Source organism: Arachis ipaensis, chromosome B2, assembly GCF_059453495.1.
Source record: "Arachis ipaensis isolate K30076 ecotype BB chromosome B2, ASM5945349v1, whole genome shotgun sequence".
In the NCBI taxonomy this organism is placed as follows: Eukaryota; Viridiplantae; Streptophyta; class Magnoliopsida; order Fabales; family Fabaceae; genus Arachis; species Arachis ipaensis.
The window spans coordinates 111,458,094-111,472,054 of NC_142437.1; the positions used below are offsets into that span (position 1 = coordinate 111,458,094).

Sequence of the window (13,961 nt, forward strand, 5' to 3'; positions counted from 1 at the left end):
TTTCATTGAATGATAGAAAACAACTATGACATTTGAGAAGAAAAAATTTTCTTTCTTCTAATACACTTCTACCCTGAATACAGTAACACAAACTCATCTTCAAGCTTTTACTACCAACATAAAACCAACAACAAAAACTACAAACAAAGCCAAACCTAAAATGTACATCTTTTGGGTTCTAACTTCAGCTTCTATCTTCCCAATTCTCCAAGCCAAATCCACCCTAACTTGGTCACCATCCACAGTAGACATTACCCTTCCTCTCAGGTCTTCTTCTCCAATGTCAGCCCAGACAAACAAACCACACCACCTCTTACCATTAACATTGTAGTTAGGGCACCCAAAGAATGGCTTGTTAGGGTTAGCCTCTGTTGTGGACTACCGAAAAACAGGGCGGCACCCACACCCACACCACTGCGGAACAACCGATGCTCTACTTTGACTGGAACTCCTACTGTTGGACCGCATGGAACTCTGGCTCCCACTTGCAATCATGCTGGTAAACTCGGAAGGGAGCAGGAGACAAAGAACCAAAGAGAAACGGGTAGAAGAAGAAGATGATGGGGTCACATGATGAACTTAGGTTTTAAAAGGGGGGTAAGGACTAAATTGGAGCAATTCAAACTTTAGGCCACGTCATATAACCGTTACTGTGTCCAGCGTGGCAATATTTGCCAAGTCACTAACGGCGTCAGACTTCCGGTGACGGAAAATAGGAAAAGGACTAACGTGGTGCATTTTTTTGAATTTGGGGGACTAATAAATCTAAAAGGTCCCAATCCATCACCACCACCAGATGCACCATCACTGAATCATTGTTCAATCATATATATTATACCCCATCATAAATCTGAAGTTGATTTTTTTGTTTTCAGTTGATATATGCTTTTTTCTTTCTTTTTTGAATACCCTTTGGATCAAAGTTTCAGACTTTACCACCATGCAGAGATGGAAGTGGAGCAATAGCGGCAGAAAGAAAACCCCTTATTTTCCACTGCTTGTGCTGTTCTTGGTGGCGTTCATAGCTTTCTCAACACTTCACAGTGAGCACAGCATTCACCAAATCCATGAGAACCCAGATCATGCTCGTATTCATCAAGAAGAACATGTTTCAGTTACTTATGTCAAACCCAACCTTCTCAATCGAGCTTCAGGTGTGGTTTTTCTTATGTTCAAAGTAGAGAACTTTTCTGGGTTTAGTTAAAGTTTTGAGCTTTGTGACTTTGATTTGTGCTTTGTCTCTGACTTGTTGAGATGGGTTTATGTGGTTTTTGTTGGATGATAGAGGTTTTGGATAGATTCAGTAGATGCAACTCCACAGTAGAGTATAGTGGCAGGAAAATTGCTTGCCTTGGTAGTGGCGGCGGCGGCGGCGGTTCTCGGGGTTTCAGCGGCCACCGGAGTTTGGGGACGAAAAAATGTGATGTATTCTCAGGAAAATGGGTGTTTGATAATGGTTCATATCCATTGTACAATGAGGCAGATTGCCCTTATATGTCTGACCAATTGGCATGTCATAAGCATGGAAGGAATGATTTGGGTTATCAGCATTGGAGATGGCAACCTCATAACTGCAATTTGAAGAGGTGCCTTTCCTTCTGAGCTCTTCTTATTTTTATTTCTTGTGAGTTATTTAAAAGAAAGGCTATCTGGCATGATACTAAATTGCCAAAATGTGTTTTATCACTTACTCTCTGTGAGCATAGTTAGGCTTTTATAATGAAACATCATGGGGTCATCTAATCTCTGTGACCAACCACATCCATCTAATGGTATAAGACTTTGTTGTTGTTGTTGTTAAGCATAGTTAGATTTTGTGCGACCGAGTCCAGTTGCGGTTGTTGGGATTGCATGTGTTAAAGTGTAGATTTCTTGTGTTTGCAACTTGAATTCGAGTCTTTTTGCAGTTGGTTATGGCCGAAATGTGGTGAGGTTGTAGTCAAGTTATGTGAATGGAAGACACACCGAAATTGGCGTTGCAGTCAACCACAACCACAATATTGCTGCAGCATCTGCATTCTGCAGTTTACAACCATTTAGGGGTTGTTTGTCACTTGTAAGTTGGGTTTTGGAGGGAAGCGGAGGGTGAAAGGAAGACTTGTGTAAGTAAAGTTTACACCTCAAGCCCTCCATTTCTCTTCCCTTCCCCTTTCAAACTTCAAAGTCACAAACACCCCTCAGTGACATGGCTTGGGATTAAATTTTCTATTAGAAAGAGGGAGAGCTTGAATAACAAAGTTCAGAGTTTAGTATAATTATTTTGTGAAGTTGATCTATAACCAAAACTGAATTTCGTTGAGTTCAAGTGGCATAGAAGTTGTTCTTGTGGAGTTAGAGTTGCAATAATTATCTTTTTTTTTTAATTATTCTCTCTTCCAATTGCATTAATTATGCAACACCAAAAATGCCAGGGTTGCTATAGAAATTTGAGATAAGAATAATAGTAATAACTTTTGACTTTTATCAAATAATAATAATAATGTTTGTCACAAAGTAGATTCTCTTCACTAGTCTTATGATTTTTTTTTTGTTCAAAGCAGGTTTGATGTGAAAGAGATGTGGGAGAAGTTAAGAAATAAAAGGCTAATGTTTGTTGGAGATTCACTAAACAGAGGGCAATGGATATCGATGGTATGCTTGTTACAATCAGTTATCCCTGCAGATAAGAGATCAATGTCACCAAATGCCCATCTTACCATATTCCGAGCAGAGGTAAAGTAGGAACCCCAAACTGGAAAGTGGAAACTGCTGTATAATGCTTTCTAATGTAGTTTCTTGTACCATATATGCCTTCTTCCATTTTCTCACACTGAGTTTCTGCTAGCATTTGGTTATGTCTTGAGACAGATGACGGGGACAAAAGTTATGAGATATATAATCATTTATGTACCTCTACCTAAAAAGTTTAAGCTTTTTATAATAAGTGGTTTCGTACTGGTATCAAAGCTTTTATTGCTGAAAGGTCTAGAATTCAATTCTTGTTGACTCCCAAAAGAATGAATGTTAGCGTAAGGCAACATATGTCTAGGAATCATTTTAAAGATAATTTCTATACTTCCTATATAGATGAACACAAGAGACATGTTTTCTATACTTCCTATTTAGGCTTTTGATTTCCTTAGGATTTCTGTTGATGGGGTTTTCACTTGTTAAAAATATTGATATCATGTGTGCTGCTTTCCGAAGGTCTCATTACATGTAAACTTCTAATTTTTGTGACAATTTTCAGGAGTACAATGCAACTGTTGAATTCCTTTGGGCTCCTCTTCTTGTTGAATCTAATTCTGATGATCCAGTAAATCACAGACTAGATGAACGCATAATTCGTCCCGATACTGTTCTTAAGCACGCATCAAAGTGGGAGCATGCTGATATACTAGTGTTCAACACATACTTGTGGTGGAGACAAGGACCAGTCAAGCTATTGTCTGTATCAGTTCATCGCAATACAAATGGAATTTTTGCCGAACATTGGTCTCCTCGGATGATTCTCATAGTATCTTGTGATTTGTACTTGTGCAGGTGGACCGACGAAGAAAATGGAGCTTGTGAACAATTGGATGGGCGAGAAGCGATGGAGTTGGCCATGGGAGCTTGGGCTGATTGGGTATCTACTAAAGTTGATCCTCTCAAGAAGCGTGTCTTTTTTGTGACCATGTCCCCAACACATCTATGGTAAGCACCCAATTTAGATTTTACACGATCCTTTTTTTGGAGGAACTACTTTTGCTTGTTGGTGTCCATTCTTGGGCATGAGCCTTTAGCCACAAAGTTTGTGCTAATTCTTTATTTAAATGACATATTAGCTAGGGAAGGTTCTTTCATGAACATGATTTTAATGCATCATCGCTTGGCACGCTCCTAACAAAAGTGGATCCCTTGAACTTTTCAAGATGCTTACACTTTTCATGGACCCAATCAACTTTTATCTGAGCGCGCCAAGAATGATGTACTATACTTGTGTTTAAGGGACAAAAATGTTGCATTCTTAGAAGTTGTGGCTGAATTGTTTTGATGACGCTCATTTTTCTGTTATTATGATATTCCAAAGGACACTATCATTGCCCGTCTCTAAGCTAGAGTTTTAACTGATAACTCGCACTGGCTCATGTCGAGCTCACTTCCATGATAATATGCACTTCTGTTGAAATTGGTACAGTTAAAATTCTTACTATCATGGCTAATACATGAGAGAACTTGTTTCGGTGTCATGCTAGCAAAACGGTTAAGGAAAATTGCTTCATAGAGAGAGAATCATCCCATTTCTTATCAATGGTGTATAATTCTATTACACAACATAGTTCATAAAATTGTTTCCTGAAGTCTTGTCTCCGGTAGAATCTCGGATGGTCTAATAGGATTGCCTCTATTAGGTGGATACTTGTGGTTTCGACCGAAACTAAAATTGTTTCTTGATTGTCACACTTTGCTTACTTTATCATCAATTTACACAATCAGAGTATGTAATGTACTAATGCTGTATATTTTCCCACCGAAACCAAACACTATCTCATTCAGGAGCCGAGAGTGGAAACCGGGAAGCGAGGGAAACTGTTATGGAGAGAAGGATCCCATTGATTTTGAAGGCTACTGGGGAAGTGGTTCTGATATACCTACAATGCACTCAGTGGAGAAGATCCTAAGCAATTTAAGTTCAAAAGTTTCTGTCATTAACATCACTCAACTATCTGAGTATCGAAAGGACGGCCACCCTTCCATTTTCCGCAAGTTCTGGGAGCCCCTTCGACCCGAAAAGTTGGCGAATCCTCCGTCTTATTCCGATTGCATACATTGGTGCTTACCAGGGGTGCCTGATGTGTGGAATGAGTTACTATTCCATTTTTTATGAATGGTTTTGCTAACAAATATCCAAAGGATACTTGTTAAGGAATTGAAAAGAAGCAAGATTTAATTTTATTGTGATTCTCACTTCTATTCCATAAAGCAAAACCTTATATGAAAGGAATAGTACTCGATTTTCTCGGTTGGCTATGGCCGGCCATCGGCATCTCGGAGAGGGTGATGCTGCTAATGTGGAAGTGCTTATGATAAGTGAAGAGAATCTGTAGAAAGTCAAGGGATCTTAATGCTCATGTTCCATGGTAAAATCTGGTTTCATATAGAAAATTGGCAGGGGATAAGATTGCTTATTTGATTTCTTTTGAATGCAATTTTTCTCTTCTTTTTTTCCACTCATATATCATCTGTTGCATGTTGTTGGCTTATCATAAATTTTCTTGCACTTTAGAGAAATAGACGTGAAAATAATCAATGTCAGATTTTAAGACTTTTTCTTAAAGGAGAAGCTGTTCACCTAAAGAAAATCATGTTTGGATAAAAATTTGAAAATAGATTATAATTGAAACTCATAATTTTAAGTTGAAAAATAGCTTTTATCTACAATATGTTAAAATTTCTAATTATAAACAAAAGCTGGTTATTTTAGAATTATAATGGTTTTACCAATTTGACTTAATTAAATGATTATTTTGAACTTTTTTTTGTAAGTATATTATTTAAAAATATTTTTTCTTATATTAAAAAAGATTATCTTAAAACTAATTTTTAACTAATGTATTCAAATATAAATTAAGTGATTATTAAAATAATTTAATTTTTAATATTCTCAATTTAAAGTTTAAGTATTAGGATTTTTCAATGACGAGCAATTCAGGGGAAGCAGCTTATTTTGGTTCACTCTACAATTTAAGAAAAATATGAAAAAATATTTGATTTATTTGGTTTCTTTTTTTGACAAATTCTCAAAGCAAAATGTACTCACTACCAAAAAGGAAGATAAAAACAAAATATTGTTTATATTTTTGTCCCATTCAGATCTAATAATACTAGCCCAGATAGCAAAAGTTCTGAAATGGGCTATTTAAAAAACCAGGATTTGCCTTCATTCTGGCCCGCCCAATTATAATATGATTAAGGTATAAGATGAATCAAATTTTGTTAGGGTTAACTTGAATAGGTCTATAAGTAATTTTTTTTCTTTAATTTTTAATTTATGAAAAGTTATAGCATTAATATTGAGTGTAATTTTTAAAATTAAATTGTAACTTTTTAAAAAATTATTTAAGTATTTATGAATAAGTTAAAAAAAATAATTTTTTTATAATAAATTTTTTTTATCATTTTTTTTAAAATAATTACTTTTAAGACTAAAAAATTAAATACAAAATAACTTATTTACAAAACTATTTTTAATATATGTATTTATTATTTAAATTTTTTTTTCAAAAAAAAAAACTTAACTAAATTATTTAACCAACCTGAACTTTAGCGTTGGTGTGGGATCTTTTTGACCCAAAACCTATCTTCCATTTCAGACAAAAAGAAAAATCTGATATTTGTTAATTTGATATAGGACAACCATATATTTTATTTATTACTTTTCCTATACAACTCTACTTGGCAACTATTTATTTCCAGTGACAATTTTGTTCTTAGAAAATTTTGCATTAGACAAATTAGTCTCTAAAAATAAAAATATTAAATAAAAACTACTAAATTGATCTCTGATGCAAAATTTTTCAGAAATGAAATTATCATTTTATGCTTTATTTGTTTATAAGTTCTCTTTATATAGATAATTTTATGCAATCATATTATTTGTATAAAAAATCAATCATTAAATTAGTCATTTATATAAAATATATATATAAAACAACACATATATTTATACACAAATATATTTATATACAAATATATATAGCATATAAATATATGTGTAATTAAATCTTTATAGTTTTATTATATTTATAATTAGGTCTTTATACTTTATTAAAAGTTTTAAATTAGATCCCTACAATAGTTTTAAATTTATAACTAGATCCATATTAATATTAAACATTACAAAAATATTTTTATCTATCTTACATCACTATTGACTATTGAATATGTTTTAGCATAAGTTAAATATTTTTTAAAATGGTAAGAATGTAATACAAAATTAAATATGACGTAAAAATTTAATTACAAACTTTTAAAATGTAAGAACTTAATTAAAAATTTAACAAAATTATTAGGACAGAAAGAATAATTTAAATTTTTTTTATTTCATGAGAGATACTTCCTCTCTCTCTCTATTACACAAAATCAGCCAAAAGGCTATTTGGCATTTTGAAAATTCCAATAAAATCTAATAATACTCCAAGATGGATCATACACAGAATCCCTTAGCTTGTTGTAGGGGTATAGGGTGCTTGATCCGGGTGTGGCGTTGGTTTGCATTAGTGTGGTGACGACAAAATCGTAGCGAAAATTGAAAAACTGCCATTAAAGATATGTGGGGTAGCACAATGCATGCCCTTACTTACACCTTAGTATATATTAATAATTATATTGTGATATTCTCATGCTGATATTGGTGACCACATTTATACATATACGGATAAGGGTGACTCATATTAGATCCTTTTTTTGACTTGATATCTTTGATGACGACTTTTCCTTCTACAAACAGTTTAATCTGCTTCCTACGGAACAGAATTTAGAGCATACAAATCAGTAACATAACCCCACATCCACCACTTCAATGCCCCATCTCTTCCAACCCCAATAAATACACATATTGTTGGTGTTATTATTATTAAATTCTTGCACATTTTTTAATTTTGGGTTACAAATTGAATTAACTCGTTTGTAAACATTGTTGTCTCACAATTGAACCATTGGTATTTAGGCTTTATTATATAAAAGAAAGGTTGATTAATTTGATTCAATTCAGAGAAAGCTTCATAGAATAATAAAAGTTCTCTTAAGTTTTTTTTTTTTTAGTAAAGACTTAATTTTGTTTCTATCAATTTTTACGAAGGATAAGATAATTTCTGTCAAAAAAATGGGGACACTTTGATTTTTAATCTTTTTATTTTGGGATAATATGATTTTTTTGTTAAAAAATTCGTTAAATAATACTTTTGTGGGAAATTTTATTTGTATTTTGTGAGGGATTTTAAACACCCACAAAGTTTTTTTCATTATCATCATTATCACTTCTACCTCTATCATTTTTATTGTGTAATCATACTTTATCATCATCATTATCTCGTTTACTATTATCATCAACAATACCAATGTTATTAATATTAATGTTTTTTTATTTTATTTCTTGTTTGATGTTATTTTTTTCTTTAAAAGGTATTCGTACTACAAATTTTTTTTGCAACATCATTTCCAGTAACGGTATTTCTCCATTAAGCACCGCTGATGAAGGAATTTTTCAAAAATAAACATATTAATAGTTTGTGAGAGTTTAAAATCCCCACAAATTACAATAAAACTCCTACAAAATTGATTTTCGTTATTATTTAACAGATTTTCTAACAAAAGAATCATATTGTCCTAAAATGAAAAGGTTGAGGGTCGAAGTGTTCTTTTTTGGATAAGGATCGCCTTGTCCTTCATAAAAATGGACAAGGGCCAGGTTGAGTATTTACTTTTTTTTTTATAATTACTAAGAGTCAATACGTCTAGTGTAAAAAAAAGATTAATCGATTTTAATTCAAATATAAATCAAAAATAAAAAAATATATTGGTCACCTATAAAGTATTCTTGATGAATCTTGTTATGCAAGATATAGAACGATGAAGAAAAAGAAGAGAGACAAAAATAGAGAAAAGATTAAAAAATTGAATTACAACAATTATATTGAGATGAATGAATGAATGAATGAGAGTTACAGAAATTAACTACTGTTTACTAACTATTTATATATGCAGTAACTACTAGAAGCTAAAAACAAAAACTAAACTAACTTAATTGACTCGAACCGAAACTAACAAAACTATAACTAGTCGTTGTTCAATTACATTTCTAATCTTTACAACCTCCCTCAAACTCTCGACAGTTCTAGGAACAACTCGAAGTACGCTTTTAAATTTCTCAAAAGTAGTTGACATTGGTTTGGTTAACACACCAGCCACCTGATCTACTTCTGGGATGTGAACATGTAACAGACTTTTTTGAAGCCATTCTCGAATCAATTATACTTCTAATTGAAAATAATTAGTCCTGTCATGCATAATGGAGTTAGCTGTGAGTAGAACAGTAGAGAGGTTATCACAAAATATACTGGGAGGTGTTGAAACTTTGACACTAAGCTCTTGAGGCAGATTCTACAGTTACACCAATTCTTCCTCACAAGATGCTAAACTTTTAAACTCTGCTTCAGTAGATAACCTGTTAATTATAGCTTGTTTTTTATAAGACTAAGAGACTAAATTAGTACCTAAAAAGATGCAATAATCTGAGATAGACTTTCTATCTTCTAGATCTATTGCCCGATCCAAATCAGAGAATCCATGGAGCTTGTAATCTTCACATTTGTACAACAGCAAACCATGATCCTGGGTTCCTTTTAGATACCTTAATACCCTCTTGGCTGCCTTCTAATGACCTAACAATGGACAATGAGTACTACAATAAGCCAACCACTGTTCGAAACAACTTTGATAAAAGATAATTTATATACTTATTTTGAGATATGTGTAATTGACCTGGACCCGTCTTATGCATTTTAATTCCAAGAACCACTCTCTTAATGTAGAACTCAATTTTAAGAACCACTCTCTTAGAGTTTGCTTCAAGTCATAGAGAGATTTGTTAAGTTTACAAATATAATTATCTGAATCTTTCTTAAAATTAACATGCTGTGACATATAAATGACTTGATGAGTATTAGGGCTGTCAAACCGGCCAACCCAATCCATTTAGGCCCGACCTGTTTAAGCCTCTTTCATTCGCGGGCCATAATTTTTCAGCCCGGACCATTTATGGTTAGCCCGATGGGTTAAACGGGCTGGTCTGTTTATCTTTTTATTTTATTTTTTGAAAAATATTTTGATAAATAATATCACTTTTAGGTCAAAAATCTTAAACAAATAGTATTTCTTTAGTTGATGAGTCAGATTTTTGGGTCAGATCGGAAGAAATATCGGTAAAAAGTGCTACTTTTAAAAAAAACGTAAAAAACAAAAATAAATAAGCCGCCCGCATTTTTTTCGGGCTAATCAGGCTCGAACCGTTTAGCCTGGAATTTAAACAGGCTGACTCGATGGGTTTGTTCCATTTTGGCGATCCTAATGAATATCAACATTTAAGAATGCATTGTCAAAGTCAAACTACCTTACTAACTAATTTCTTGAGTTAGAGACTACATCCACAAGCTTTGTCAACAGTTCAGGGATTCTCACCTCCGAAAATTGGTGATGACAGTGAAATAAAACTTGCAAATCTTCATCACTGCCTATCACAAATGAGTCGTATTTCACCCATCCCAAACAACCGAAATCGAAATTTGATAATATAACTTCTCGATCCATTTCATTCCATGCAGACCCAATTTCTATAGTACGGTATCACGAAAATCAACCAGCCTCATAGAAGGTCTGATAAAGATGTTCAACGGATCTCTATCAATAAACTTAATTTTTCATCGCATTTTTTTCTTGATCGTGCCTTTATAGTGCACAAGAACTAGAAAGCTATCCTCCGTAGCCATTTTGAGTGCCACTCTTATGTGGATTTAGCATTTTGCTCGTATTTATAGAGGTTAGAGATGTACTTTAAATCGAATTAAATTAATTGATTTAGTAATGTTGTTGGTTAAGGGTAAATCGAATTAAGTGGAGTCGGATTACCCTATAGTATTTTCAAGCTTAAATCTAAGTCAATCGATTCGATTTACTTTAGTGTATTATTATACTAGGTAAAGCAAACATAGTTAATTTGATTTACATATGCATGGTTAAATCGACATAAATAAATTCGATTTACATGAAAATAGGATACCTACATAACACTTCTCACTTTAGGGATTCATATAAATTTGGTTTTCAATTTATTTGATTATGTGATTTGCCCAGAATATATATATTAAGCTCTTAAGACAAGCACCGTCTCCCCAAATTGCTGACAAGCGCGGTTGTTGCCAGATGTGTAGGATTTGTTTTGTAAATAAATTTAAAATATTTTATTTATTGAAATAAATAAGTTGTAAAATAATTATGAAAATACGTTGTATTTTCTATCTTATTTATACTCTAAATGAAATAAGACAGATCAAATGACACGTGTATATCTCGTAACGAGTGTAAACGAGATATATAAAAAATTATAATGTTTACAGTGTAAACGAGATACAGTAAGACAAATTTTCAACAGTTATAAAAGGATGTGAAACCTTTGGTATTCTCCACATAGATTTTATATCTTCTTTTTCTCTGTTTTTCTTCCAAAAAATAAGCAAAAATGTTCAATAGTAATGGATATGTAATTGTCTGTGTATCTCAATCGTCGTATGAGAAACAATGACAATGTGGTGATATTTAAGTGTGATAATCCATTACTATTGCGCATTCAGCGAGTAAGTTCCTTGTCCGAGTTGAATAGTCTGATATTGAGTTACCTTGGTAGTTTAGGGAGAAAAGAGATTGAAAGGGTGGAGTATAGGTTGCTAGCACCGTTGGAATATAAAATTTTTCGGTTTCGTCTATTTCGACTCTATGGTAACGAGCATGTACGCCTCATGTTTGACATATATGGGAGAATCATAGAGGAGCAAGTGATGGAGCTTTCCGTAAAGGTTAGTAATGTTGGTGGCGGTGGATCCATCCACTCAACCTTTAAGCAAGATGACCCACCTTTCGCACCACCATTGATTCATGTTGCTAGTCCAGTGGAAGATATGGACGTGGATGATTAAGACTCTGACGATGAGTATGTTATGGATAGCAATGATAGTGGTTCTTTTAAAGATAATGAGGAGGAGGAGTTTGTACCAAAGATGCCGGTCGAGGCAGCGGTCCGCAATGTTTTGCCTCCCCTCCACCCGATTCCGGCGCTATCAGATGTACCAAGTCACTATCATGCATTGGATCTAGATGCGATGCATGAGAAATCTCCATTTTCTAACACCGGAGATGACGATTACAACCTAGACGGTGGGGTAGAAATTCGATTTGGCTATAGATTCAAAAGCAGAGATGTAGTAATACAGGGTGTGAAGAACTATAGTATTTGCAGAAGTGCTGAGTACCGAGTTGTCAAATTGGATCAATTAAAGTACCATGTGCATTGCGGCTAATCTGCAGCTGGATGTCCTTAGAGTCTTCGTGTAGTCCTCCGACAGAATCTCGGATATTGGTGAGGTCAAGTTTAATTGTGACGTATTTACTCATTTATGATTGTTATATCTGGTGTAGTTTCCAACATCTACCACAACGTTTAATATCTAAATTACTAATTATGTGCTTAATAACTTAATTACAAAAAAAAATTAGAACCACATTCATTAACACGTACGTAACAAATGGAGTTTCAGTAATACCTAAAATCGTACCCTATCAGTGAACCATTACTAACGATACATTCAGTCATCTAAACCATAAATTGTATACTAGTTCTTGGCAAGTATTCTAACCATGGCTATACATATATGCGATAACATAAACCTGAAGATAACAAAACTAACCGTGAAGTTGGCTGCCCCAGCGACGTATCATGTCGCGTTCAGTCGACTGATGTCCAGATCACGTGCATCTGTGCGCGCTATCTTAGAGTTACTCAATAATATGGTCAAAAAAGGATAGAAGAGAAGAAAAAGTGGTCGAAATGTTTCAAATTCGGCCGGAAATATTGCTGTGAATGACATGTATATATAGGCCGCGCCCACTCTTATCTCGTTTACAGTGTAAACGATGTAAGAAATGTGACGTATTTTTGTAATTATTTTATAAATTATTTATTTCAATAAATAAAATATTTTTTTATTTATTAAAAAAAAACCTAGATGTGTACTAGTGTCCGAAAATCCAAAATTTTAAATTATCAATTTATTTCCATGTATCAAGAATTCAAGATTCAATTTTATTTAATTTTTTCATAAACAAATTAAAGTTAGTTGATGCATGATACATTTATATATAATAATCATGTCTACCCAATAATAAACATTTAATGTAATGAATTTATCATTACCATACAAGAGCACTATTTCTTACATATAACCGTATAAGATTATAGTTGCATCAAATTTTGTTCTACTTATTAATTAAGCTATTATATATATAATATTTATATGATTTATTATCGTTCATTTAATTGAAAGTAAAATTAATTGAATTATAAGAATAGTCATAAAGCATTAAAATAAAAACTAGCTCTCAATTTTTTTAAAATAATAATAGAAGAACTAAAACATGGAAGAGAAAACCAAAACCTAAATATAATATTTCAAATTTACTACGGGAAACAAAAATTAGTTTTGATTTCCTAGATATTTCCAGTCTGATAGGTCAAAGATTAATCTGCTGCGATAATGAGCTCTATTTAAGAATTTGTCACTGACAAATAGGTTGTTGCATACACAAGACGGAATTCGAATCCCAATACTTGCTTAAATAGGCTAATGAGCTAACTACTAAACTAACTCAATTTAATTAAAATTAAAATAAAAAAGTATAGGAACTAAAAATTGGATTTTTTTTTTTAATTCTACTAAGTCAGACAATATCAAAAGTTTTATAATGGTCAGAATCTATGGAAGATAACAAAATAAAAAGTTACTGATTAGACCATCACCAACAATTCAATTACATCGTAGAAAAGATATTGAAAACGCCCCACAGATTTATACTTTATCAGGTTTATGCCTCTTTCAACCAAACAAATCAATAATTCCCTTTAGATTGTAGGTTCATTGTATTAATATTGTTACTATTATTTTCACAATATATGCTTGTAAGGAGAGATGGAAAGCTAAGAGAAAGATTCCAAATATAACATTCCCTGTCTTAAAATAATTGTTGTTTTTGTAGTGATAAAGATGATATGGATGTTCATTAATATTTGGACGAGTCAGTTTTTTAATAAAAAAAGTTTAAATTTTTATTAATAAAGTTTGAAAATAAAAAATTTGATGTATGTATAAAAAAGGATTAAACCTCTGATAATT

General features: G+C 32.8%; 1 protein-coding gene across 1 annotated transcript; it reads left to right on the forward strand.

The window, feature by feature from the left end:
- Nucleotides 1–756: 756 nt before the first annotated feature.
- On the forward strand, nucleotides 757–5,198 carry TBL35 (TRICHOME BIREFRINGENCE-LIKE 35). The gene is made up of 6 exons (XM_088503786.1): nucleotides 757–1,154; nucleotides 1,286–1,586; nucleotides 2,541–2,712; nucleotides 3,230–3,426; nucleotides 3,523–3,675; nucleotides 4,519–5,198. The coding sequence occupies exons 1-6, from the start codon at nucleotides 941–943 to the stop codon at nucleotides 4,847–4,849; spliced, it is 1,368 nt and encodes a 455-aa protein (XP_088359912.1). The 5' UTR covers nucleotides 757–940; the 3' UTR covers nucleotides 4,850–5,198.
- Nucleotides 5,199–13,961: the final 8,763 nt, after the last annotated feature.

What these genes read in the sequence shown, in the direction of transcription:
- TBL35 (XM_088503786.1), top strand. Translation starts at nt 941, where the DNA reads ATGCAGAGATGGAAGTGGAGCAATAGCGGCAGAAAGAAAACCCCTTAT. An exon ending in CCTTCTCAATCGAGCTTCAG is followed by an intron (nt 1,155 to 1,285) that starts GTGTGGTTTTTC and finishes GTTGGATGATAG; the next exon opens with AGGTTTTGGATAGATTCAGT. An exon ending in ATGTCCCCAACACATCTATG is followed by an intron (nt 3,676 to 4,518) that starts GTAAGCACCCAA and finishes TATCTCATTCAG; the next exon opens with GAGCCGAGAGTGGAAACCGG.